General features: G+C 46.5%; 2 protein-coding genes across 3 annotated transcripts; one reads left to right on the top strand and one right to left on the bottom strand.

The window, feature by feature from the left end:
* Positions 1–10,178: 10,178 nt before the first annotated feature.
* On the bottom strand, positions 10,179–16,630 carry rab5ab (RAB5A, member RAS oncogene family, b). Its single transcript, XM_076150396.1, has 6 exons — positions 16,444–16,630; positions 13,972–14,202; positions 13,210–13,361; positions 12,397–12,519; positions 12,079–12,172; positions 10,179–11,950 (listed from the first exon to the last, which is right to left on the bottom strand). Exons 2-6 carry the CDS (start codon positions 14,135–14,137, stop codon positions 11,838–11,840), a joined length of 648 nt encoding a protein of 215 aa, XP_076006511.1. The 5' UTR covers positions 14,138–14,202; positions 16,444–16,630; the 3' UTR covers positions 10,179–11,837.
* Positions 15,205–22,770, top strand: efhb (EF-hand domain family, member B). Of its 2 annotated transcripts, none has more exons than XM_076150394.1 (14): positions 15,205–15,446; positions 17,108–17,176; positions 17,269–17,328; positions 17,839–17,982; positions 18,603–18,756; positions 18,913–19,023; positions 19,104–19,233; positions 19,883–19,966; positions 20,052–20,131; positions 20,217–20,371; positions 20,491–20,698; positions 21,521–21,748; positions 22,302–22,483; positions 22,575–22,770. In XM_076150394.1, the coding sequence occupies exons 2-14, from the start codon at positions 17,123–17,125 to the stop codon at positions 22,719–22,721; spliced, it is 1,737 nt and encodes a 578-aa protein (XP_076006509.1). In that variant the 5' UTR covers positions 15,205–15,446; positions 17,108–17,122; the 3' UTR covers positions 22,722–22,770. The 2 variants fall into 2 exon arrangements, with proteins under 2 accessions (XP_076006509.1, XP_076006510.1); XM_076150395.1 differs by having other exon boundaries at positions 15,205–15,506.
* Positions 22,771–24,690: the final 1,920 nt, after the last annotated feature.

Genomic DNA, 24,690 nt, shown 5'->3' with positions numbered 1-24,690 from the left:
TTTATTAATTTACTAACGCATAATTAATCCCATAATAATGTGAGGGTTAAGAGTTTGAATGGTATCCAAAAAATAAATGAAGACGCAAACGGAGAGAGGTGCAGGCGGTGGCGTATAAAGTATCAAAGGAGCCTCATAATTACAGCTTATTTACTGCTAAAAGACCCCTGACAACTAACGGGGAGAAAGAATCCTGCTTTCATTTCAACATTATAACGAGCCGCTCGGTATCAGCGGAACGCAAAGCTCGTTAGCTTCCTAAATATGAAAAGGATTCTTCTGCACCCAGTCTGCTGGCACGTAATGGGAATCGGCCATAATTGAGGTTTTGTTTGCTGCCGGCTTTAGAAAACAAGACGTTGTGCCGCATGCATAAAGGGTTTACAGAAGGAGGTCAAAGGTCAGAGCCACACACAGGGGAATACGCTAATGTACTGAAATTATCCAGCCTAGAAGGTCACAGGAAGCACACACACACACACACACACACACACACACACACACACACACATGTCAGGAAAGACCTCACATTCCACACCAAGGTTTGGTTCTGCAGAGTGGAAGTGGAGTGGATGTAGCCGAGCATGTGTGAGAGCTCGACCCTTGGCACGGCGCTCACACACTCACACACTCACACAGTTACTCTACAAGACTCTGAGGATCACACTGACAAAATGTTGTATTTCTGTCTCCATTCAAATATGGCTGGAAATTCATTCCAACCCTAAAAATGTATCAACTCTGAGTAGACGTCTTCATCTCCAGGATGAAGGCGATGTTCTTTACATTAAGATCAACCCTTGAGTTCAAATGTATTTAGATGTAAAAGTAATATTTCCTGAGCCTAAAGGAGGTGAAGGTGCTGAAGCAGCCTGCAGACAGGACTCAGGGCTGCAGCAGCACAGTGGCATCTAGTCATTATACATACAGAGATATTCCTCATTATATATTCCGTTATCGCTGGTGAGGGGAAATGACTTTTCCTCGTTCATTATGGGGACTATTGTGTCGCTAAACTAGTCAAGCCGGGGGTCCGGGAAGAGGAATTGCTGTCAAAACTCACAAAATGAGGATGAGGAGTCCGTCTTTAATTAAACAGAGCTCAGCAGAGGCGGGCAGGCAAACAGCAGGAGGAGCAGTGAGGTGAAGCTCAGGTCCATCACAGTCCAAACATGGCTCCATGTTCTGGATACACACACTGATAATCAATCAAAACAGGATGACAGGAACAGGCAGCAGATCAACAGGAGCTGTGACCCAAAGGTAAACAATACACCTGCACTGCACCTGTGTGAACACACACTCTGTGTGCTAATGCCAATGAAAGATAAGTCAGTATGTTGGGAGCTTCTTCCCGACGCTCCCGCCAGGCAGTTTGCAATTATAAATCATCTGCTGGCTCGAGGACTGGAACATAAGGATTCTATATCATGTTGTGAATTATTCCAAACTCGACATATAAGAGCCTGTTTAACAATTTAGGACCCGTTTAGGACACAACTGAAGAATCCACGGATACAAGACGATGTGGCGAAGATGGCTGCTCCGTGTAGAAGGGAGGCTAATGATGAGGGAAAGGGGGAACAGGTGTGGAGATCAGGTGACCCAGCAGCAGAGGGAAACTCATGATGGTGGCTGATAAAGACGGACAGACACACACACACACACACACACACACACACACACACACTCACAGGGACAGCAGAGAGAAATGCATCCAGTGGAACAAACCCATCGATCCTGAGCGTCCAGACCAATGGGAGCAGAGCCCGATTGTTCAGGAGAGCAGAAGTGGAACATGGTGAACATGGAGAAATCTCTAAAAATCCTAATAACTCACAGTCTGTCAAAGTGTTTAATGGTTTAAAAGCAAAACTCAGCGCTGCTGACTTTTATGGGACTTACACACACTTACACACTTACACACTAACACACTTACACAAGCCTGCAGTGGATTTACAAGCCCGACGTCACGTTAACAGAGGACGCAGACGTCTCCTGCTTTTATCTCATTATTTCAAATGGAAATATTGAACTTTTCTGTTTTTCCCAGCTGTAGTTACTTTGCAGACTCTGATTTCCACCACATGAGGTGAAACATCCTCTTCCTCTCCTGCTCTCTTCCCTTCCACTGTTTCCTTGTTAGGTGTCCTACTCCTCTTCTCTTCCTCCTTTTATGTTCCCTTCCTTATTCTACTCTTCGTCTTTGCTTCACTTCATTCTTACTATTCAATCTGACAGAGTTGAGCTTTCTGTACATTCTGTCTGCTATATTACATACTTAAGCACATTTGTCTTTATTCTACTATTATTTAAGGAACATTATGACCTCAGGATGTTTATTCCTCATGTTTTATTGCTTCGTTTGCGCAAGCGAAGCGGGGGAATTCTGAGAACCTCCACCGCTGGGATGGAACTGATGGAATCAATTAAGAGATGATTTCAGCTGCGCTTACTCCAGATCCATGATTGTGCTCCACATGTGCTCTCCCCTCCGTCCATCTGACTCATCCAGGAGTCAGATTTATGTCCAGGCTACCTGCTCAGCACAGATGAGACGAGTGTGTGTCTCTGTGTGTGTGTGTGTGTGTGTGTGTGTGTGTTGGCCAAATTCCTGGTGTCAGATTCATCATTTAGTGTTTGTGTGTCACAGTAACCGGAGATAGCTTCATTGCTTTTCATTAGTTATATCGACTTGTTTTTCATGTGTGATTTACAGCCAGCAGAGAAGAAAAGCGCCTAAAGGCCGCCGCGCTCTCGCAGGATGTTGTAACAGATACTCGACATGCACTCAGCGAGAACACTCCTGAGGCTGCGGGCAGAGCCAGGCAGGTCCGGGCGGCTCGCCCCCTCCTCCACCGCCGTGTAAAAGCTCCAATTCAAACATTATGATAACAGTCTCAATTAACATTCCGGTCCATTATAGCACTGACATTTTTACTTCAGCCGGACGTCCACGGTTTACAATAATCCTGGCTGGAGGGCAGCGTTCCTCTCCAAACACGACCCCCCGCCTGCAGAAACACCTGAGAGCACGCGGGTTTAACGTTTTAGTGCTGCCAGACTCCAGTGATGAAAGATTTGACGAGATAGAAACAAACTCACAACTTGTTCAAGAGACTCAGTGAACCACACACACACACACACACACACACACACACACACACTAAAATACTACATCTACACCACAGATCTTAATCCTCAGTACACTTTTTGGGGGAAATATCCAATTATTTGATGCCAATCTTTTCTTTTAAGTGGTAAATATCTGACAAGAATTTGTTTCGGAGATAGAGGTTAACAAAATCCTGAAAAAGGCACAAATGGATGCCAGTAACCCCATCGTGCAAGGTGCTGTGTGTGTGAAGATGAGTGATGTTGTTGAATACGTAAACCTAAGTGAGGTTAACTCCCTGCTGACAGTATATATATCTTTATTCTCCAGCTCATTTGAAATGAATTTATTACTAATTACATGCTTCTGCTGAGAAAAATAGTTGCTTCTCTCTGCTAGCCTAGGAACTGTGCTGATGCGTAAACAATGGCAGCAGAGTCAAAGATGCTAGTTAGCTCATGCAGCGCTAATTTAAGGGCCAGTCACAGGGTTGTGTCGGGAATAAGCAGTTTAGGCCCGAGGTTTGACACTTTACAGTTTGAAAACCGGATGTGTCTTCATATCAGGCAATGACAACAAGGAAATGCTAGTTTGTAGCTGTCATGCTAGTTTGTATCTAGCTAGGTATGCTGGCAGCACTTTGACACTTTGGTGGAACGGTTCTTCTGTTTTGACGTAATTATGGATAATTACTTTGTGATTTCTTCAAGATTTGCGTCTTGTAATCATGAAATAATTTATAATTCAAACACGCAGAAGCTTTGTGTTTTGATCTGAACTGAACTACTTACTCTTCTGTTTTCTCTCATGATGACCAGATAGTAACACGAATCCTGATCTTAAAATAACTCTGCATGTCTGCTTGTGATCAGCAGGTCGTCTCTAATCAGCAGACAGAACCACAGAAACATCACAAGCAAGACAACTTTGCATTATTTAGGATTACAAATTAATTCCATATGACAATCTGGACATTTGTGCCAAACGGATCAATCACAACCCAGACCTATGGAGACGCTGTGAAACCCCCTTTTTCGTCCATTTGTTGTTTTATTTAGTTTTATTTTATTATTTCTCCTCATTTGTTTCTGTGATGCATTGATTTCGCGGCGGCTCTGCTCTCGTTCCATCTCTTGACACCACATTTCTCATTTGTTTCATGTGTGTTTGTGTGGCTTAGTGACACATTTGTCATCGTTTCTTTGCTCGACACCATTGTGTGTGCGTGTGTGTTTGTGTGTGTGTGTGTGACCTACTTGTCACTTGTGGGATTCCGTTCCAACATTGTTTCATTCTAGCGACACGTTCTTACTTGTGACCACTGTGTCACATTACAAACACTCGATTGTTTGTTACTTTTAAACAGAAATGAGGAAACACACAGAAGCAACAATGTGGTAACAACAAAACTAACAACTTACAGAGAAAACATGGACACAGAACACACACACACACACACACACACACACACACGCACACACACGCACACACACACAAACAAAACAATGATACAGTTCTACTATATTCACATTTGGCCCAACAGGAGCTCTGAGTGAAGACCGGTGGTGTTCTGTGTTTACAACTTCAATATTTCAACAGACTCAAAAAAATCAGTGAAAGAACAAAGAATGAACAGCAAAACACAATAATATAAAATATGGAATAAAGAAACTTCAGACGCTCGTCAATAAAGTGTCGATCACGACGCTCTGATATCCAGCAGCTCCGTTTCATTCAGAGGTACACACACATGCTTATTACTTTCAGTGTGTGTGTGTGTGTGTGTCAATATTCCAACCTGAGCTGCAGTTTGAGGCTTTATTGCTCAGAGATGAACAATGTGAAGGCTGCAGAGAGCACACACACACACACACACACACAGCAGAGGGAATAGATAATGTCGAAGAGAAACACTGAAATATTAAGGACTCGGGCGTAAACACGCACGCACACACACACACACACACACACACACACACACACACACACACACACACACACACTGCTGCAGAGGTGGTTAAGTGACCTCTCATTAACATGCACTGCCGACTGACCTAAACTCACATATCGCTTTGCCTGTATGACAGCCACATCAATTATTGAGCCATTAATTATTGGCTCAAACAGATGTCAGTCAGGTGAGACGGACACTTCGACCCTGATGAATAACCCGCAGCTATAAACACACCCAGAGTGTGTGTGACCATCCGTCCCTGAGCAGTCCGCGCTCATGTGTGAACGCATTTGAAAGGTGCTATAAATTTCCAAGGACGGGGGGGAAGTACTGAAAGGAACGGCTCCACGATGACGGCAGGCTCATATATCAGCCGCTGTGATGATACCGACGCTTACGCTGCTCCATTTCACCTCCAGGAACCAAATAAGCGTTCCAGCAGAACACATTAACGCGTTTAATTTGGGCCATATGGGGTAAAAGCGTCTGTAAAGGAGCCGAGTACAGTGAGGGGGGGAGAGGCACCGGCCCTGTGCAAGGTGGTGGAAGATCCCAATCTGTTAATGTAACCTTCCCACAGCCCGGCAGAGTGAAGGGAGGAGCAGCAGCAGCTCAGAGAGCCTCTGATTCCATCTCCTGCTCGGGCTTATGGAGCTGATTTCAGTCGGTTCAGCCGCGCCGAAGCTCTCAGTGTTCAGGGTTTTATTCCCTCTTGAGGCCAGCGGTGCTGATAATGTAGGTTCATTTATCGCTCTGTAAAGGTATGCTGGATAAAAGAGTCCATTAAATGTCCCGTGTGAGTGTGTGTGTGTGTGTGTGAGTGTGTGTGTGCAGTGCTGACACATCATGATGCAGTAAAAGTGACCCTGCACGGTTTCTGCTGATTTGCAAATAGATTGAAATGATTTGAAAGAGAGAAACAACGAGCGTAATCTGTTGACTCCACTCGACTCGAGCTGAGTTGCGAACCTGAAGCAATTACTGCAGTGATTGATACTCATCTATGTGTTTACATCGAAGTGGACAGCCTATCTGGAAGGTTCTAGAGCCACATTATGACCTCATTATCAAGACTGAGACTCACGTGTGACTCCATAACCACGACCTGCTTCCACCTCTGCATACATGTGAGTCTTAGATTGGAAACGATGTTTATAAACACACTTTAGACCAAAACTTTTCAATCAGAACTTTCACACCCGTGCTGCTCCTCTGGCTCCTCGCCCTCACTCATGCTTGATTAGTTAAATGAGGTGTGCTTATCCAGCTCTCAGGGGCAACGACTCCTAATTAAGTGAACACACCTGATGTAGTTAATCAGGTGTGTGTGTGAGTGTGTGTGTGGGAGATATGCAGTGCTGGATGGATAAGCAGTGGAAAGAGGAAAAGGCCAGAAACAGGAAACATTTTAGTCGATGAGCTCTGGAATCTGTCACATTAGGATCGATTACCTTAGTGCCTTGGAGCTGCGACACACTGGACCCCAGACAGAACACACACTGATAAACCGCAGCAGCACTTTATATGCAGGGGCCATTTTGGTTTGTCACTTTGGTAACCGGCTCCTATCAGCCTGCAGGTCGAATACGTGGAAGAAATAACACACACACACACACACACACACTGACGCTGAAGTTTGGAGCCAGAAAGGCAAAGAGGGGGAGAGAGTGTGTGACGCCCGGTCATCACAGGAACGTCGCACATCATATCACCACCGGCAACGTAACAGGAAATGTATTCAGCCGGCACAGTTATCACTGTAATGAGGCTGTCACCGTGGAGACGTCCCAGGGTTAGCGATGACAGCCGGGACAGGTGACGCATGCCAGCGGCTATGGAGATCACAGCAGGCAACAGGCGCGACTCTCAGGAGGTCTGACCTTGCGTTTGGCCTTGGCATATTGAATACAGGCGGGAAAACGGCTTTGGATCCCGACGTCGGCTCGTATTCCCATTAACTGCATCGGAAGAATCTTTGACAGTATTTTCACAAAAATGAATGGAGTGTGTCGCCCGTCAGTCAAGGTGTATAAAGCTTCAACACGTCAGCGAGGTCTCATGCTGCGGAGCGGAGACGTTTGCTTTGCTTATTTCAAGGAGCATCGCCTGTGTTTTGTTGGGAGACGTGAAGCGAGAAACAGTGTCAGGTAGATAAAATAGAGGGAAACGAGATGAAACGGCTCATAATGAGGACACGAGGAGGCTCGGTGAGTGGATGTCATCTCCCTCTGGTAGACACGTTTAACTAAGTTCTTCTTCCTCACTGAAATTTCCTTATTTTCAAAGTTTTGGTTTCCTTTCATCAGCGTCGCTGTGTTGTTTCCGCTCTCAGGTCAGATTTTCTGACGTGCGGTGCATTTCCAGGAGAAAACTCTGGTTTCAGTTTGAACACTTTGACATTTCCTCCTCCACACTTCACTTTTCTCTGCACTTCTCACCCACGTGTTTGAAACCCACTAAACTCAACTTGTGAAAAGTGGATAGAAACAAAACAAGAACATGGCGACTGAGAGCCGAGAAAAACTACGAGACGTCACTGCAGCTCCACTGTTGATTTGTTGTGAGTTTGATGCAGCCACTGAGGGGGTGGGGTGGGGGTCTTTTGTTTCCCAGAGGACCCCACTGTGACTGGAGATGAAGAGGAAACATGCATGAGCTTTGGGTTTGAGTAGATTTCCTAAAAAAACATACAGTGCATTGCTGCCCCCTCATGGCAAACAGGGTGAAATGCACAACATAGTAAGAAAGCTGCAGAAACAACCAGTCTCTCACCTTCGTCCTCAAGGAATTGCTCTTCTTACTCCCCCTCACTCACCATTCAGATTTATTTCTTCACATAGAGATTCATCATCAGTGTGTGTGTGTGTGTGTGTGTGTGTGTGTGTGTGTGTGTGTGTGTGTGTGTGTCTTCCCTCCCTGTGGCTTCTGTTAGTTTATGTCTCCACGTGGAGCCGTCACATATTTCAAATCAGAAATCCAGTTTTTGAATGCAAACTCTGTTTTCCTCCGCCTCCCTGCCAAAGCACAGCAGAGCGGAGAGAAACCTCAGCTTCGTACCTAGCAGCAGTAAATAATCACCCTGCACCCTTGTCAGCCTCAGGCCTCCAGGAGTGACGGACTTAAGTGCTCTAACATGTGAAGCGTCCACAGAGTGGATGTTCACAGGCTTGTAACTAAAATATGAAAGCTCTCAAAACATTTAGATAGTTTATTAGCATGTGATGTTCCAGCCAAATGCTGCTTTGGCGTGAGCTAATTGATGGACAGTAGAGTCAAACATTCATGGCTCTCCTGAGCAGCTGGGGCCTGATATCAAACTTGTACCTTTAATAAGAAGAATTCTGTTCAAGGATAAGATAAGATTCTAAACTCTAAACTCTATGGAGGCACATTGGGGTCTCTGGTGAGCCTGTTGTGCATTTCACCACAGCAGCCTAGTTAGCAACCAGGTTAGCAACCTAGCCCAGCAGGCTAAGGAGTGTTTATCATCAGACAAGAAGCTGAACAGGCACAACAACAACAACAACAGCCAACAGCAGCAGGTCATTTCAACTTTGAGATGGAGTTATAACATTCTCTCAGCCATAACACTGCCAAAATATGGAGTCTACTGTCTGTCCAACTATCCAGACTCATACACAATGCATTGTTTATAGGGAGAAATATGGCTCCTGTGGAAAGTCATTTATATAAAAGTACAACAAAAGTAAAGTTTGTTTATTGAAAAGCATGTGGGTTTTTGTATTTTCATTTTTGTGATTCAACCCATGGAATCTCATGGTGAAGGTGACTACAACAATTGTGAGTTTCCTGTGTTTCTGTGAGTTATAAGCATAAAAAGCAAACAAGAAACAGTTTGTTTATTTGCGAGAGTAGCAAGCTCTGAAATGACTCCTTCACAGGGTCAAAGCTCTGCCCTGATATCTTCAACAGGAACAGATGTTGCTTGGCAGATGTCAGACAGGATCCTTCAGTCCAGTGTCATGGTGTGTTTCTCGTAGACTCAGAAGGCCGAGCCCGGGTCTGCTTCCGCCAGTTGAACCGCATTCTCGGGGTGAAATTAGGCCTCCACGGTGGTTGGGAGTGGTTGCACCGAGCTGGTCTGTGTGACTGACAGCGGGGAGGACTGGAGGTTAGATTCTCCCAGTGGAAAGATTGCAATCGCAGCCGGGCCTGTAATTTATCTTTGTGGGAAAAAATCTATTGGCAACTCTCCCAAACGGCAAACGACAGAGCGAATCACAGCGTCGCTCGGTCGCTTGAAGGCTCGCTTGAAGGCTCGCTGGCAACGCTGAGCTCTGCTGTGATGACGGCGATATGCTCACCCTGAGGCATCAGTGTCATAGATCCTAATATGATCAGACACACACGAGTGTACGCCTGGTGTACATCTGAGGACAGAAATCCTTCAGGGCGAGGAGACGACTCAAGATCAAGACGAGCAGGACTTTTCTACTTCTGACATCATCACATGGCAACTCACTGGTGACGTGGGGTATTTTGCCCTTCACTCAAACATGTAAGGATCGGAGGTTGCTTATTTAGTTTTCTTATTTCCACAATTAAAGGCTTGGTGTGTCTTTTTGACGCAGACCTTCTCACTGGGTTTATTGCGAATTCACGGAGCCTTCAAAGAGCCCGCACAAATCTCCTTGATGACAAGAAAGGCCCTCACAGAAATGCAGACTAATCAGTAAGCGTTTCCAACCGAGATCACAAAGCGAGCGAGTAACAGCGAACAAACCCTTGCATCATACAAGTCGTTTTCTCAGAACGTCTTTCATCTGTAAAATAGCAGTGGAAAACAGAGCGAGCTAGTGGAAATCATCACTGGATGTCTTTGCTTTGATGTTTACCCTTGTAGTTACATTAGGCATTTATGAAGGCACCTCCTCATTAGAAGGGTGAAATTACACAACAACACGCTCTGAAGAGAGTGAGGAAATGATCCAGCATTGAACCCAGCACAGTCTGGACCCGAGGCTCTGACCCTGAGCTCCACTCTGGACAGCGGGCTGCTGCTCCTTACGGTTTGGACAGTTGAGACGCTGAGGACAAACTTCACATTTAGCTTCTTCTCACGTTCAGTAGTAAAAACACAGACAGACATAAGTTCTTGGATTTATTAAGTTGTATTCAGACACTCAAAAACTGATCAGCCCATCACTAGTAATGCTGCTTTACATCATTAAAACTCACTGAGCTGTAAGAGAGACCACCGGTTAGGTTAATGATGCCACCCGCTTACAGCTGGAGGTTAGCAAGTCCAATACAGTCCATCATATAAAATCGAAGGGCAGTCGTTAATTAAAACATGATCAACACTGTGCAATGCAATAAAAGTTCCTTTCAGACATGAATGGACCAGTTTTGAGAGGAAAAAAAAAAAGTAACAAGACACCAGGGAAGGAGTTTTTTTTTGTTAATAACACTACACATACCTAAGAAGACCACCACTGCTTAACATGTGACCAGAGTGACACGGTCCAGAGGGAAGGGGAACAAAAACGAAACAAAAAAGCAGACCTACTGTTTATTGAACTGTACAATTGTTCGGAATCTCTAGGTAATTCCCCGGTGAGCTTACGAGCTCTGCAAGCTGGAACGGAAGAGGAAGACGCGACATGAGAGCGAGTAGATGTTCCACACACTGGTGACGATGGGTAACCTGTCAGATTGGAGCTTTGTGAATCACAGGTTGAAGTCTTTGCAGGAAGTTGGGTGCCGAACAGCCTGAACTCAGAGTCTAATTGTTGTTTTTTTTAAATGAAACATCTATTATTGATTTGTTTTGGAATTTCACACAGTATTGCTCTCTCAGATTTGATGTCCGAGAGCGACGCCCACATATCTGAAGGTCCTGGCGTTGGCCTGAGGGGCGTCGGCGCTCCGTGTTCCTGACAGACGGCTGTGTGGATGAACAGGGGTCCCGTCACTCTCCAGGACTGTCGTATTGGACAGACGGCACAGAGACAGACGTGGCGTGACGGGGGAAACGTGGCGCGGCCTTATGGAGTCATGGATTAGGGATGATTCTTCAGATCACAGTGACTAATGTGTGGGCAGATGCGTTTGTTTTCCATGCGCTCTTCCTGGAATTTTCATGAGAGTCCCAAATTAATTTTCCTGTACTTTTCCACGAGGAGCCTTGGATGAAGATCCTCCCGGGTCAGAGGAAGAGGAGGAGGGAGTGACTCTGGGGTTTGGATGACGGATGATCAGCCCATCGATTCCTACACGACAAACTCAACCGGGGGTTTCTTCCGATTGTGACCAAAACCTTTAAAAACCCAACGGGCGACATCATTCCCATCCGGCGACGTGACGACGGAGGCTCGGAAGCTTCCCGTCGGCAAACCGCACAAACGTACTCGATCGCGCATTCGCAGGTTTCTTAAGTGGCTCGTCTCTCTCAGGTTAAGTCTTCCAAATGAGTAACAGATAAAAATGTGTGTTTTAGGCCTTGTAGTGATACATGCATCCATTATACTGATATACACTTCTTTAAAAAAAAACAAAAACAAAAAGTTAAAAAAAGAACATAACCAAAAAAAAAGGTATTAGAAATGCAGCTATACAGTCTTTAGCTACTCCAGGGGAGTGAGGATGAAGGGCGAGTGTGACGCCGAGAAGCAGAGGAGCCCCGTGTCCATGTGTCGTTCAGCTGATCGGGGGAGGGGAGGAGAGAGGGGTGTGTGTGTGTGGGAGGGTCAGGAGAGCAGGAAGAGATGAGGACGGAGAGAGGGAGGGAGGGAGGGAGGGGCGGGGTTAGTTACTGCAGCAGGGGCGGCTGGCGGGCTGAGCCGTCTCTGTCAGGTCCACTCCCCGGCGCCCGCTGCTGGCTCCGGCTGCTTGAGGCTCGCTCTTGGGAAGCTTCTTTGCTGCAGTGGGATGAGATGGGCCACATTAACGCCACAGATCAAACCGTGAGAGAAGACTGGAGGGTCTGTAGCGACCTCTAGCGGTGAGACGACTGAACTTTCTGTCAGGTAAAGGCAGAATCACTCACCGATAGCCATGAATATCTCGTTCACGTTCATAGAAGTCTTTGCTGAGGTTTCCATGAAAAGCAAGCTGTTATCATCTGCGTACGACTGTGCATCCTGGGAAAGGAAGCCTTGTTAATAAACAATCGGCTCACAGTGACAAACAAGTGAAGAGCAATGAGCAGAGAAGGAGTTTGGAATCCGGATTTATTCTTCATGATTCAGCTCACATTCTTTAACGGCGGCGGCAGAGAGGGGGAGAGAGACCAAGCAAGCACGAGAGAGAGAGAGAGACAGAGAGAGTGAGAGCAAGAGAGAGAGAGAGAGAGACAGAGACGTACCTGAAAGTCCAGCGCTCTCTTGTTTGCCAGATCAGCTTTGTTCCCGGCCAGAGCTATTACAATATTTGGACTGGCTTGTCTCTGAAGCTCTTTGACCCAGTTCTTCGCCCGCACAAATGACTCCTGGCAAACAGAGAGAGGGGGGGGAGGGAGGGAGGGGGGGAGGAGGTGAGTCAGTTAGTGAAAATAACAATGAGACCCCACGTGATGGAAAGATGAGGACCCTTTCCCACAATGCCTGGATGAGCGTCGTCTTATTAAAGGAAATCTCATCATGAAATATGACAAAACAATGAAATGGCTGTGTGTGTGTGTGTGTGTGTGTGAGCGTGCGTGCTAGAAGTATCTGACATCTGACAGGACATGTCTGTTCTGTTCTTCCTCGTTTCAGAAGATGGTGAACAATGACTCCGTCACCATGTTGTATTAACTTTGTGTCGAGTAGAAACCTCAGAAACAGCGCCTTTTTACATTACATTACAATCATTTGGCAGACGCTTTTATCCAAAGCGACTTACATTACATTACATTAGCAGAGGGGGGGAGCAATTGAGGGTTCGGTGCCTTGCTCAGGGGCACCTCGGCAGGGGCTCGAACCGGCGACCCTCCGGTTCCCAAGCGGAAGCACTACCCACTGAGCTACTGCCTCACTACCCTTCAGTTCTTTGCTTATTGAACTTCTGTTAGGTTTGCTTGGCAGGAACAGATTCCTGAGCTCAGAGGTCTCAGTCACTAACATGATGACTTTATCTACCGTGTGTTCTAGCTGCTGTGTGGATGTTGGAGTTGTGTTGGATCGGTACGCGGCCTCACCTCGTTTGTAATGTCGTAGACCACGATGGCGGCCTGCGCCCCTCTGTAGTACATGGGTGCCAGGCTGTGGTAGCGCTCCTGACCGGCCGTGTCCCAGATCTCAAACTTCACCGTCGTGTCATCCAAACACACCGTCTGAGTCAGGAAGGCGGCTGCAGGGTGGGAGGGAAAGCAGAACCGGTGAGAAACGGGCCTCGGGTTCCTGTGTGTGTGTGTGTGTGTGTGTGTGTGTGTGTGGTAATTCACTGAGCTCCCAGAGATCAATGCAGTGATAAGGGAGGCAAAGCAAAGGAGGCATATTGGATTAAAGTGAGGGAGCTCCATTAAGAAACAAGTTTACCATTGAGCCCAGAGCGCTCAGGTGATCCAGAGCAGATCTGATGGGGTCAACATGAGAACATGCTGGACTTCCCGGGAACTAGCAGGGGTGAAGTCTGGGAATTCACCCAATTATTCCTACAGCTCTGTATTCCCATCACACACACACGTGTTCCCACTGTCCATTAGGAAAATGAAAACTCATCTCATGAAGCAGCTTACTGCCCCACACACACACACACACACACACACACACACACACACACACACACTGAGGGGTCACATGGGTCAGGTTTTGTAATCCACAGTGAGGAATGTATGGATCCACCCTGTGAACCTGGTGACTCCAACATGCAGTGTAACTATTCAATCAATCAATCTGAAGTATCATCAGTATGTGATCAAAGTCAATCCATCACATGTTCTGCTGTGGAAGTCTCCTACCTCCGATTGTGCTCTCTTGGAATTCGTGAAACTGTCCCTTGACGAAGCGCAGCACAAGACTCGACTTCCCCACAGCCGACTCCCCCAGCAGCACGAGTTTGAACTGGCAGATCTTGTTGCCTGCGTTGGGCCCATTGGGTCGCGTGGCTCCACCTCTACTTGCCATGTCACGCTCTCCTTCGCTCTCTGCCTCTGGATGCTGCTGCGCCGCGACGACCTGCTGTTAAATAACTGAAGAGGACAGAGAGAAGAAGAACAGAGAGTGTCACTGAGGGAAAAGGATCAAGGGGGCACAGATGATTTATAAGTGGATAACAGCAGGTAACTTTGTAAAATTCATTAACTGACTCATCATATATTTCACCTATATGACAAAACATAAACTTTGTGTTTGCCTCCGGCATCATGAGAGCCCTCAAGCACATTCTGTCCAAGCACACACAGAGCCAAAGCCAACAGCAACAATATCCTGGTGCAAACAGAAGCTCCGAGCTGAAGACGGGACGGTTGATGATAAGAGACGTCACGCTGGCTGACAGTCCCAACAATCTGCACAAAGTAGGAAGAGTCGGTTTCGGGGTTCATTAACTCGATTCCGACGTCACACTGTGAGCCACCTCAGGGGCAACATGGGAAGTCTTCCAACCCATGTTTACACACCAAACAGACTGAGGCGGGAAAGCAAAGCAGGTCAATCTTGTAGTTATTGTAACCAGGGCTGGATCCAGAGCTAAACGTGTTTATTATGCTGCATATTAGTGCTGAACCTGTCTAATGATTCATTGATAAACAGCCAAACTGTCAACTGTTGATATGAAGACGTCACTTTGGGCTGCAGCATCTTATGAACGCACAAACACTGGACTGCTGTGTTTGAAACCTCTTTACTTCTCTTGTCATGCAGGGACCTACGCCGATTACACTTGTCGCTAAGTAAATAAAGAGGAACCGGAACGACCTAATCATAGCAGCGCTGGCAGCAAATCAACACTCACAAATGTCAGAGCCAGCGTTGGTTAGATTAGAACACCGGACAAGGTAACGTGACTCACTGGAGGTCTCGGCATGGTGAACGTTGTTATTCTGTTGTCCACAGAATCAGGCTGCGTCTCCATCGATTCAAACACACGTCAATATTTGTCGGGTCAAGAGACTTTGATTGATTTCTTTTAATCTATTCTTTAAGAGAACAGTTCTGTACTGCAACAAACACCAGCACTGACCCTTGGAAGGTCTCCATCGCAACACACACACACATATCGCCCACATCAAAGTCACATACAAGAACGTCACACCGTCATAAACAGCAAGAACGCCTCACATCCTATTCTAAGGGGTCAGATCGGTTTCCCAGTGGGTTGTAGTTACACAAAGAGGAACAAGGAGACCTTTGTCTGGCAGAGAAGAAGAGACGGAGATGAAGCCAGAGCTCCACTGGAGGATCAGATTTAGTCTGAGACAAATAACAGTCACAGGTAAGGACTGACGTGAAGAAAGTAGTGACGTGACACGTTAACCAACCTGTTCAGCTCCAGGTGAGTCAAACTGAAGTTCACAACAAATCAGAGAGCAAACAGGCAGCATTCATCACATAACCCACCGCCTGTCAGCAGCTGTGACAGTTGACCGCCATGTAAACAAGTGTTAACGTGTTACAGCAAATCTGTGACTCACACGCACACTCACAAAAGGGATGGTGTGACATCGCTCTGGGCATGTGTGTGTGGGAATGTTTCTCAGGGTTCGGCTACACACACTTTCCCTCTGCTGCTCCCTAATTTACGTTTCTAATCGCGCAAAACAATCATTATCCACGCAGTCTCACCAGGCACGTAAACACAACGCGCCAGTCCCGACATACTGACGGCCAAGTCCGTTTAAATCGTGTTGCGACACACACTTCACCACAAATAAGCTATTATATGTTGTTGTTGTTGTTGTTCACTGGCTCGAATTTGCAAGCTGGCTAGTGCTAGCCTTAGCTAGGTGATGAGCCGGTGCCAAGCCAGCGGAGAGAAGCTAAATTAACGTCCATAACAAATCGCATTTAGTTTAGCATTTAGTTTAAACTTGAGGGCTTTTATAAATTAAGCCTATTCCGCCGTAGATTTGAGGTTTGAATAACGTTTATCAGCACACAGATGATGCGGTTTTGGGTGTGTACAGCTACTGACAGCTAGGTAGCTAACGGTAGCTGCTAATATTACTTTAACACCTGTGCCAATAATCAGGACCTGATTCTACCTGAAGCGGGTCAAATGTGTTCGGTATAGTATAAGCAATGACCTGATCATGCGAAGGAAAACAAATCGGAGAGTTGTTAAAGTACAATACTTTACGTTTGCCCCCCAAATAGAGTCAGCTATCTAACCGCTAGCTTCACATTCGGCCTGGTTAGCTTCGGAGCTAGCCTCGGGAGGAGCCCTCCGGATAGCCACTTGTTAGCGAGTTAGCTTAGAATCAGGTACTCACCGAGCCGAGATGCGGAGCGAGTCAACGTGGACCGAATCTCTCCGGTAAAGTATCGGCGGCTCCTCGGTGTGTTGGCGGTGGGTGTGTTTGTGTCGCGGATCAGCTCGACTCACTCCCGTTAGTTGTCATAAAGCTTCGCGATGTCTCCTCTTCTTCCTCCACTTCCCTTTAAGCGTCATACGGAGACGATGACAGCTGCTTTTTCTGCCTCATAACTTTATTGGTGCTATTGCCGCCGGACACAAACATACAGTTCGTTAGTTAGTTAGTTAGTTAGTTAGTTAGTTAGTTAGTTAGTTAGTTGGTAGCCGTTTATGAGGAAAAGGTTTGTGGTACAATAAAGGCTTTGCTGACGCTCGATACGAATCTAATGTACAATTAAAAGTCTGTAATAAAGTAATGTTCAATGTTTTAAAATGTAATTAGAATGACGTAAGTAATTACATTCTAAAACAAATATCACTTTCGTTGCCTTCACGTCCCCTTGGAATACTCCCTGTCATTTATATGGCCCGTTGTTGCCTGGCAACGCAACACAAACAGGTAATCAACTCGGTGTGCAGTTTAGCTCAGCGCGGCTTAATTTGGTTTAACTAGGCAGCTAAACGAGCCTAAATAAGTCTTTTTAAGTAATAAATGTAATGAGTTTAGTTGGCTCCCTTAGCGGCTCAGCTTCAGAATGACTTGGACTCGCCGCAGGAGAGGCACGGACACGTTCCCTCACATACCCAGTGTAAGTAAACACAACAGTTCATTGATTTAAAAAATACTTCATTCTTAGTTTAAAAGGTTTATTAGCTCATTAGCTCTCTTTTTTTACATCAGGCAGGGAAACTGATACCAACAGGGGACAGAGCTAAGACCTGCTTACAAGAGGAGCCCAGAGTAAGTTCAGTGTGTGTGTGTGTGTGTGTGTGTGTGTGTGTGTGTGTGAAATTCAACATCATTTAATGAACGAATTGTAATGACTGTAGAATATTTTTTATTATTTTTAAAATATTTTTTTAACATGTCTGATTCTGGAATTCAATTTTGGAATCACTTTAATATCTCAGATTTTGTTTTTAATTACTTGGAAATTTTACATCAAAATCAGGTTTTGTGTCTAAATAATACAAATGAATTTTAAAAAAAGTTGCTTCAATCAAACTTCAGTCACGACAAAGCACTCTTCTGTCATTCATGTTCCTAATAAAGTGGGACTAGGTGTTCCTAATAAAATGGCAAAAGGTGTTCCTCCTTTATATGGCACTAGGAACCCCATTTTATTAGGAACACCTGGTGCCACTTTCCATCTTGCGTGTTATCTCATGGCTGCTTTGTGTAACTGTACTTGCAAATGTGGTGTGACTCAGTGAACAGAGAAGCAGGTGTGTTAACGTGTTCACCTCTCAGCCTCACACTCCTGTGACGGTGAAGAGATTCCTCCACAGCAGCCAGCCAGAGCCCGGAGCAGCTCGAGTGCACAGAGGGAAGGCAAACGATCCAAATGTTGCCAGCAGGCTCGTTCACGGCATCAGCACCAAATCCTCCCTCCCTGTGAGTACCATGCATGGAGAGATGAGCATCACAGGGTCATCAGGAGATTCATGCTGACCTTTGACCTCTGTGTTGAGAAACCAGCGATTCTGTGACTTTTATTTTCCTTAAAATTCACTTTTTTCCATAAGGTTTGGATCAAAGTGGGCTGCTGATTTCCTCATTAGTGTGATGGAGGATGGAGCTCCCAGCTGGAGGGACAGGAAATGTAAACTACAAAAAGACTCCACGACTTTGTTCTCAAAACAAAAACATTAATTAGAAAGCAGCGTTTTTAAAATTATTTTGGCATTAGTGCATTAAATCAGCAGATGTTTCTTATTTTCCTCCAGTTAGGTAGCTTAATTCCCTCTCAGAAGAATACCACTACATCGTTTGTGCCAATTTCATGCAAGGCAGCTATAGAACAAGAGAATGCTGTACTTCCTCTTCATCATGAGCAGAAGTCCAGAAAGGCCACCGTCAGTGTCATTTACGGGACATCGCTGTTGTGTCAAAAGCAGATTTCCCCTTTTTTATCTGCAGTTTATTCAGTGACTTGCTTATATGCTGTGTGATTACTTTATGGCGCAAGCCGACTCTCGGCCTTTAACGTTGCTGCTTTATCTTCATCTGGACAGGCGGGAAGCTTGATCAACCCGCCCACACACAGCGTGTTCCAGCAAAAGTTGCAGGAGCACAGTGAGTGTGTGTACGCCCGCAGCCACAGGGCCTCGCTGCAACTTCCAACCTGTATTAACCACCAAACCACATTTGGCGTGAAAACAGCTAAAGGTGAGGAAAATGATATGGAACGATGCAATGTAGAAAACAAATAATACCACAAACAGAAAATGGTTCCAGACAAGTCATACCATGAAACACACTGCAAAAGACTAGGGATGACTGTGTGATAGCGATGGCCCTGTTCAGTCGCTCCTCTGTGTGCAGATCTGGGCGCGCGTGAGCTCATCAACCCTCCAAGAACAGCGGAGGAGCTGGAGGAGGAGGCTCAGCAGAGGCACCAGGATTACGTCCGCAGCCACAGCTCTTACTTTGTTGGTGAGAGCGATCGATGTTTATTCATCGGAAACATTTGCAATGGCTTCACGATTATCTAAAACATTTGTACTGAACCCTAGGGGAGCGAATCAACAGGAAGTACGAATGGAGCAGCTACTGCAAAGACAACAAGTTCGGGGTCGCCACGCCACATTTCAACGACGGGCGCAGCGCTGCCAAAACGCTGAACTGGCTGGATGAGACGAGCGGGTGAGTGGACGGGCACGCGCACACACACACACACACACACACACACACACACACACACACACACACACACACACACAGGGTGGGAGAGGGGTTTGATTCTCCCAGCAGCCGTCTTTTATAAACCCTCATCAACTTTAACAAAAAGTACTCAATGTTGCTAAATTGCTCAAATAACATAACAGGCCACTCAGCGTCAGGAGACATAAGTGGAGTTAGAGACTTAATTAACAATTAGATGCAGCTGCAGCCTGTTACACCCGCTCCAGGCTGCTGCTGCTGTCCGCTCTGCACAGTTTAAGTACACCTGACCGCCACGTCCACGTAATTACAAACCTGTTTATGCCAGGTTCATCATTCAGGAGCAAGAGAAAATGTAATTTGGCCGCACTAACAAAGGAGTCGGCTCACTGCTCCACTAAAAACAACACAACTCACACTCCAAAGGCATTTCATTCAATGTTAAATACACAGATATAGGAAGAAATATCTAGTTTATATTACAAATACATTACAAACTGTTGTGAATTGTAAATAATGAGACCATATGTTGTAGGATTCTTTCTCTCTTGTCTTATACGTCTGTCCGTTTGTCTGAGGTCAGATTATAAACACATATTTGATTTTCTGCTCATATTATCGTGTCCTATAGGAGTTACGGTGCGAAGGCGGCGTGGAGGAGAAGCAGCAACGCCAGAGAGAAGCTGCAGGCTCAGATCGGCAACGTGACAAACCTGTAAGTCTCAGTTCCTCCAAACCGTGTGTCTCTGCTCCCACCGCTCGCTACGTTTCACTAACTTGACTTCTTTTGCTTTTTAAAGTCGTCTTTCTCGGACAGGAAACGCTTTGAAGCTTCCTCCAGGTCACAGCTTTGGAGCGACAGTGCCTCAAGATGAATTCGGTAGCGTTTATATATAGAAACGTTAAAAGAATCCCCCTGGAGCCTTTTCCTCCAGCTCATCCTGTCTCCCCTCCTTCCTCCCCAGGTGCTGGAGACATAATCCACTCAGCCGAGCCGGGCCGGTACACCAGAGGCCCAGACCGGCAGAGCGGCCTGGTCAGTGCGGCCAGGCACTACCTGAAGAAGGTCAACTTCCACAACTTCCCCTCCCTGCTGCAGGCCTTCAGACATTACAACAAGGTACACGTTCGCTCTGCAGGCCCGTTAGACACACTCACCCTCGTGCTACAGCTCACTAATAACCACGCCGTCTTCCTGTGTGTGTTGGCACGTGTGTGTGTGTTCCCCTGGGTGTGCAGAAGGGCACAGGGATGATCGACAAAGACGACCTGAGGGACGTCTGCCGTCAGTTCCAGCTGGACCTGAGCGGCTCGGTCCTGGATGAGCTCATGAGCTGCTGCGACGCAGATAAAGACGGATTCATCAACTTCCTGGAATTTGCCAATTTCCTCAACTGGAAGGACAAGATGCCCCTCAGCAGGCGGGAGCAAGGCATCGTCACAGGCGGTCAGTGCCGGAATGTTATTGGTTCAGCTTTGCTTCGTTTCTTCACAGATATCAGTGGATCGATTTCTGCCTGATTGCTTTGATTGATTGATTAGTTTTGGTGAGCAGAGACGCTCTTTAGGCCTGAGAAGCCAGAATGTTTCACTGGCTGCTGAAAACTGTGAAGCAAAGCTGTGGGATTCTGATGTTTGGTGACATTTTGATAGATTTTGTTTGTGTCCCAAGTTTGTGAAAGCAACAAAATACTGAGTGATTTTTTCCCCCCCCCCATCACGTTGATTGGTACTTTGTCTCCCTTCTCACTGAATGAATAATTTAACGCCATCCTTTTCACTGCCAGCATCAAAACAGAGATTTCTGCCTGACAGGTAAACAGCAAATGAAAAATTCAATTAAACTGATTAAACAAAGTCCAGGTGATGTTTCCTGCCGGAGGAAGTCTGATTGCTTTCTAGCCAGCGTGAAATGATTTCTAACCACTTTCAGAGTGATGATGAATGAAGCGTGAATTTAATCTTTCACTGCAAAAAACACAGGACAATCTTAGCACATCAGCGGTGAATGCAGGCTGATGTTTGATTTTTTTTTGGACTCAAAGGGACGAGCGCTCTGTTGTTCTGAGGGTTTGAGAGTTGCTGAAGAGCTCGGATGGCGAGGAGCTCGTAGGCGTCTGTCTGACAAGCAACGCTCTGCCTGTACACACAACAGGAAGAAATAAAAACAGGATAATATCACATTTAGGGAAAGATAGTAAGAAAAAGAAAGAAAGAAATTGTCCATCGGTTTCCATGACGTCTCTCTTGTTCCGGTTGTCTCCCTCAGAGCTCAGGACCGCCACCGCTCCGGCCCGCACGCAGCAGACGCCCCCGTCCGCCCCAGCTGAACCTCCCACCACATCCCAGACCCTGATGGAGCCCGAGGACCTGGAGCCCATCGAGCCCGGGAGCTGGCTGAAGACTCCCAAGACCCTGAGACAACCTGGGAGAGCGTCAGACTCCTTCATCTCCTCCTCCTCGCTCATTGGGGTCGTCGCTGGTGATCTGACAACTAGTAAGCGAGGAGATCGACGCTGAAATTCAATCTGTCAATGTCTTGACAACAACACAAGAGACATAATCAATGGTGATAATTGTTTGAATAATCAAAGCTAGTCGACCTTTTCCTGCAGAGATGGTCGTCACTCACCTCCTCATACTGGAGCTGGTGGAGTGTGGAGTTGTTTAGCAGTTGGCCAGTAGAGGGCGATAGATGGAGCCAAACGCACCTGAGTGTGATTCATGTACAGACTCACTCTGCACTGCAGCACTAACACACACTGTTCATTAGGAAAGTGCTCGAGATGTTCCAGACACAAATGAATCAAAAGTGGTTTAAGCACATTTGATTCCATTTAAACTACATCAGTTAGTTCACTGGGGTGAGTGAAGGAGAAGGAGAAGGAGAAGAAGAAGAAGAAGAGTGGAGCATGGCACTAACATTCACGCATGATGCGTTTAATGCCGCGTGTTCATTTTTGTTTTCAGTCTTCACGGTCTAGCAGCCTTCAGTTCGTTTCAACAGAAGCACAAATAAAGTTTTACATGTGTGACCTTTGCCCCCGCAGGCCGCCGCGCCTGTGGGATCCCCTCCGTGCGCTCCGACCTGCCGGCCCCTCGCATCAGGAGGGTCAGCGACAGGGTCAACTACGGCGACGGGGCCACAGCAGCCGACCTCCTGCAGCCCTCGGTTAACGCCCGCTGGGGGGTTCACCAGGAACACTTCTTCTGTCCTCGCAGCCAGGAGGAGGTAAGAGCAACACACACACACTGTCCAACATGTGATCGAGTCAGACAGAAGGGAAACAGCGAGTGGAGGAAACTGTGTTTGGCTTTCACAGATCACAAAGATCTTCAGAAACGTGGGTGTGACTGCTTCTGAGGAGACGATGGAGGAGGCCTGGAGGCTGGCGTCCATGAGGCATCCAGCCGGGGAGGTGTGTGTGGAGGCCTTCAGGAACGTTCTCAAGGAAATCAAAGCCATGTAATGTGTCTCAACAAAGAGCTTCCTCATTAAAGTCTGTGTTTCAGTCCAAATGTTTCAGGGCCGATCATGAACAAAAGCTTTTCTTTTGAAACTAACAAGAAGTAAGAAATCAATTCAGTATTTATCAAGTTAACATTTGGTCTTCAGCTTCAGCCAAGAAATAACAGTGATGTCATCAGGCCAAGCAGACGAGAAGGCTCAGTACCAGAGGACTCAACAGGCAGGTGTGGTGGGCGTGTCCTCCTCTGGTCAGGTGGGCGTGTCCTCCTCTGGTCAGGTGGGCGTGTCCTCCTCTGGTCAGGTGGGCGTGTCCTCTTCAGGTCAGGTGGGCGTGTCCTCCTCTGGTCAGGTGGGCGTGTCCTTCTCCGGTCAGATGAACCTTTGTGTCTTGTTGACGGTGATACGACCTGACAGACGTCTCTCCAGCGTCTCGTCTCGTCTCTCCGGTCTCGTATGCGGCGTGCGGCGTATTTATTGGTTTACCTAAGCTGCTGTGAAACGTTTTATTTGATTAATTGGACTCGACAAAGACGGCGGAGAGATCTGAGTAAACATTGAAAGCGGCACCTTATCATTTTCATGTCATAGTATTAGATTTGATTTCCACACGTATTTATTTAGCAATTCTATTAATCAACCATAAAATGCGAGTATGACAGAGAAAGCACAATTAATTTATGGATACTTGGAGCAGAGACACACACACACACACGCACACACACACAGACACACACGCACACACTTACAGATATTAAAGGAATTGTTTGCAATCTGTTTCCCTCTCCAGATTAATGGAACATGCTGGCACGTGTCCTCGACTCGTCCGTGTCAGAAGGCGACGAAACTGGAAAAAAAAAACTACTAATAAACTCATTAGCCGTACGTGTTTACACCGCCGGTTTTGTTTGATGCTAATTTCCATTAAAGTGAGTGATGCACAGGCGTGGTGAATTGTTTAACGTGCTCCCACCGCATCCATCCACCAGCATATTGACACGTGCTAAGCTAACCGCACTCGTATAATCTCATTACGAGTCGACGCGACGCTCCGCCGGAACCAAACCCCCCCACGCAAACTTCCACAGACCGCCTATTACTATGCAGGAAAATTAGAATAATCCCTCGGCATATTTCATTATGCATAAATTAGCTGCTGCTAATGACAGAATTCTCCCCGTTTGTCAGATACGTTGTCAAAATTAATAATACGGCGGCGAGCTTTAACAGAATGGGATGACACGCAGCATTCACCAGCCTGTCAGACGTGATGGGTTTGACAGGTGACACATTTCTGGCGGTAACAGTTGGCTTGAACACACACTCGCACACACACATACACACACGGTGCGTTTTGAGCTTCTACACCGGGTGGGAGAATTTTCTGGTGAGGAATTTGTCAACGTCGCTCGCAGCGCTGCCATGTGACTGTTTCCACTCGGCTAAAGCTTCTTGCGCGTTCTGCGATCTCCTCGTCGACCCGTGAAGTTCTCAAGAACGCAATCAACCCTGCTGCTAGTGCTGCTGCTCGGCACGGGAAGTAGAGCGACTGAATTTGACGTAGCGGTTCATTAGAGGAACTAGAACATGGAGGTTTCACCGCCTCAGGAGCTGAAGTCTGGTGGAGCTCAGACTTGACGGCAGCGGGTTGAGATGTGGTGAAGGAGGTTTTTGGCTCTTTTCACCTTTCATTTGCCTATTCCAGCATTCCTTCCCCTCCTTAATGAGATGCGTCTTGGGGTGACAGTGATTTGCATCTGTTCATAATACAATCTTGTTTCTGTGGTTATTCCTGATACCTGTTAGACGCCAGAGTCACACACACACACACACACACACACACACACACACACACACACACAAACTTGACCACCGCAAAGTGTGCGTCTAAACTTGGCTGGTGAGGATGAAGCGTAGGTGTGTGAGTTCATTTCCTGTGGTGAATGTAAATCAAAAGGGTCACGGCACCGTTT

The sequence above is a fragment of the Genypterus blacodes genome, unplaced genomic scaffold (genome assembly GCF_046128005.1).
Source record: "Genypterus blacodes isolate CSIRO-AG114 ecotype Tasmania unplaced genomic scaffold, CSIRO-AGI_Gbla_v1 ptg000052l_1, whole genome shotgun sequence".
Taxonomy (NCBI): Eukaryota; Metazoa; Chordata; class Actinopteri; order Ophidiiformes; family Ophidiidae; genus Genypterus; species Genypterus blacodes.
This window is presented reverse-complemented; position numbering and strand designations above follow the sequence as displayed.

Bases quoted from the DNA above. Each gene is read 5' to 3' on its own strand.
- rab5ab (XM_076150396.1), bottom strand. From the start codon at position 14,137: ATGGCAAGTAGAGGTGGAGCCACGCGACCCAATGGGCCCAACGCAGGC. The intron at 13,362-13,971 runs GTAGGAGACTTC...CCCACCCTGCAG, and splicing joins CCAAGAGAGCACAATCGGAG to CCGCCTTCCTGACTCAGACG. The intron at 11,951-12,078 runs GTGAGTGATTCT...ATCCCACTGCAG, and splicing joins CGAGATATTCATGGCTATCG to CAAAGAAGCTTCCCAAGAGC.
- efhb (XM_076150394.1), top strand. From the start codon at position 17,123: ATGACTTGGACTCGCCGCAGGAGAGGCACGGACACGTTCCCTCACATA. The intron at 18,757-18,912 runs GTGAGGAAAATG...CTCTGTGTGCAG, and splicing joins TGGCGTGAAAACAGCTAAAG to ATCTGGGCGCGCGTGAGCTC. The intron at 20,132-20,216 runs GTAGCGTTTATA...CTTCCTCCCCAG, and splicing joins AGTGCCTCAAGATGAATTCG to GTGCTGGAGACATAATCCAC.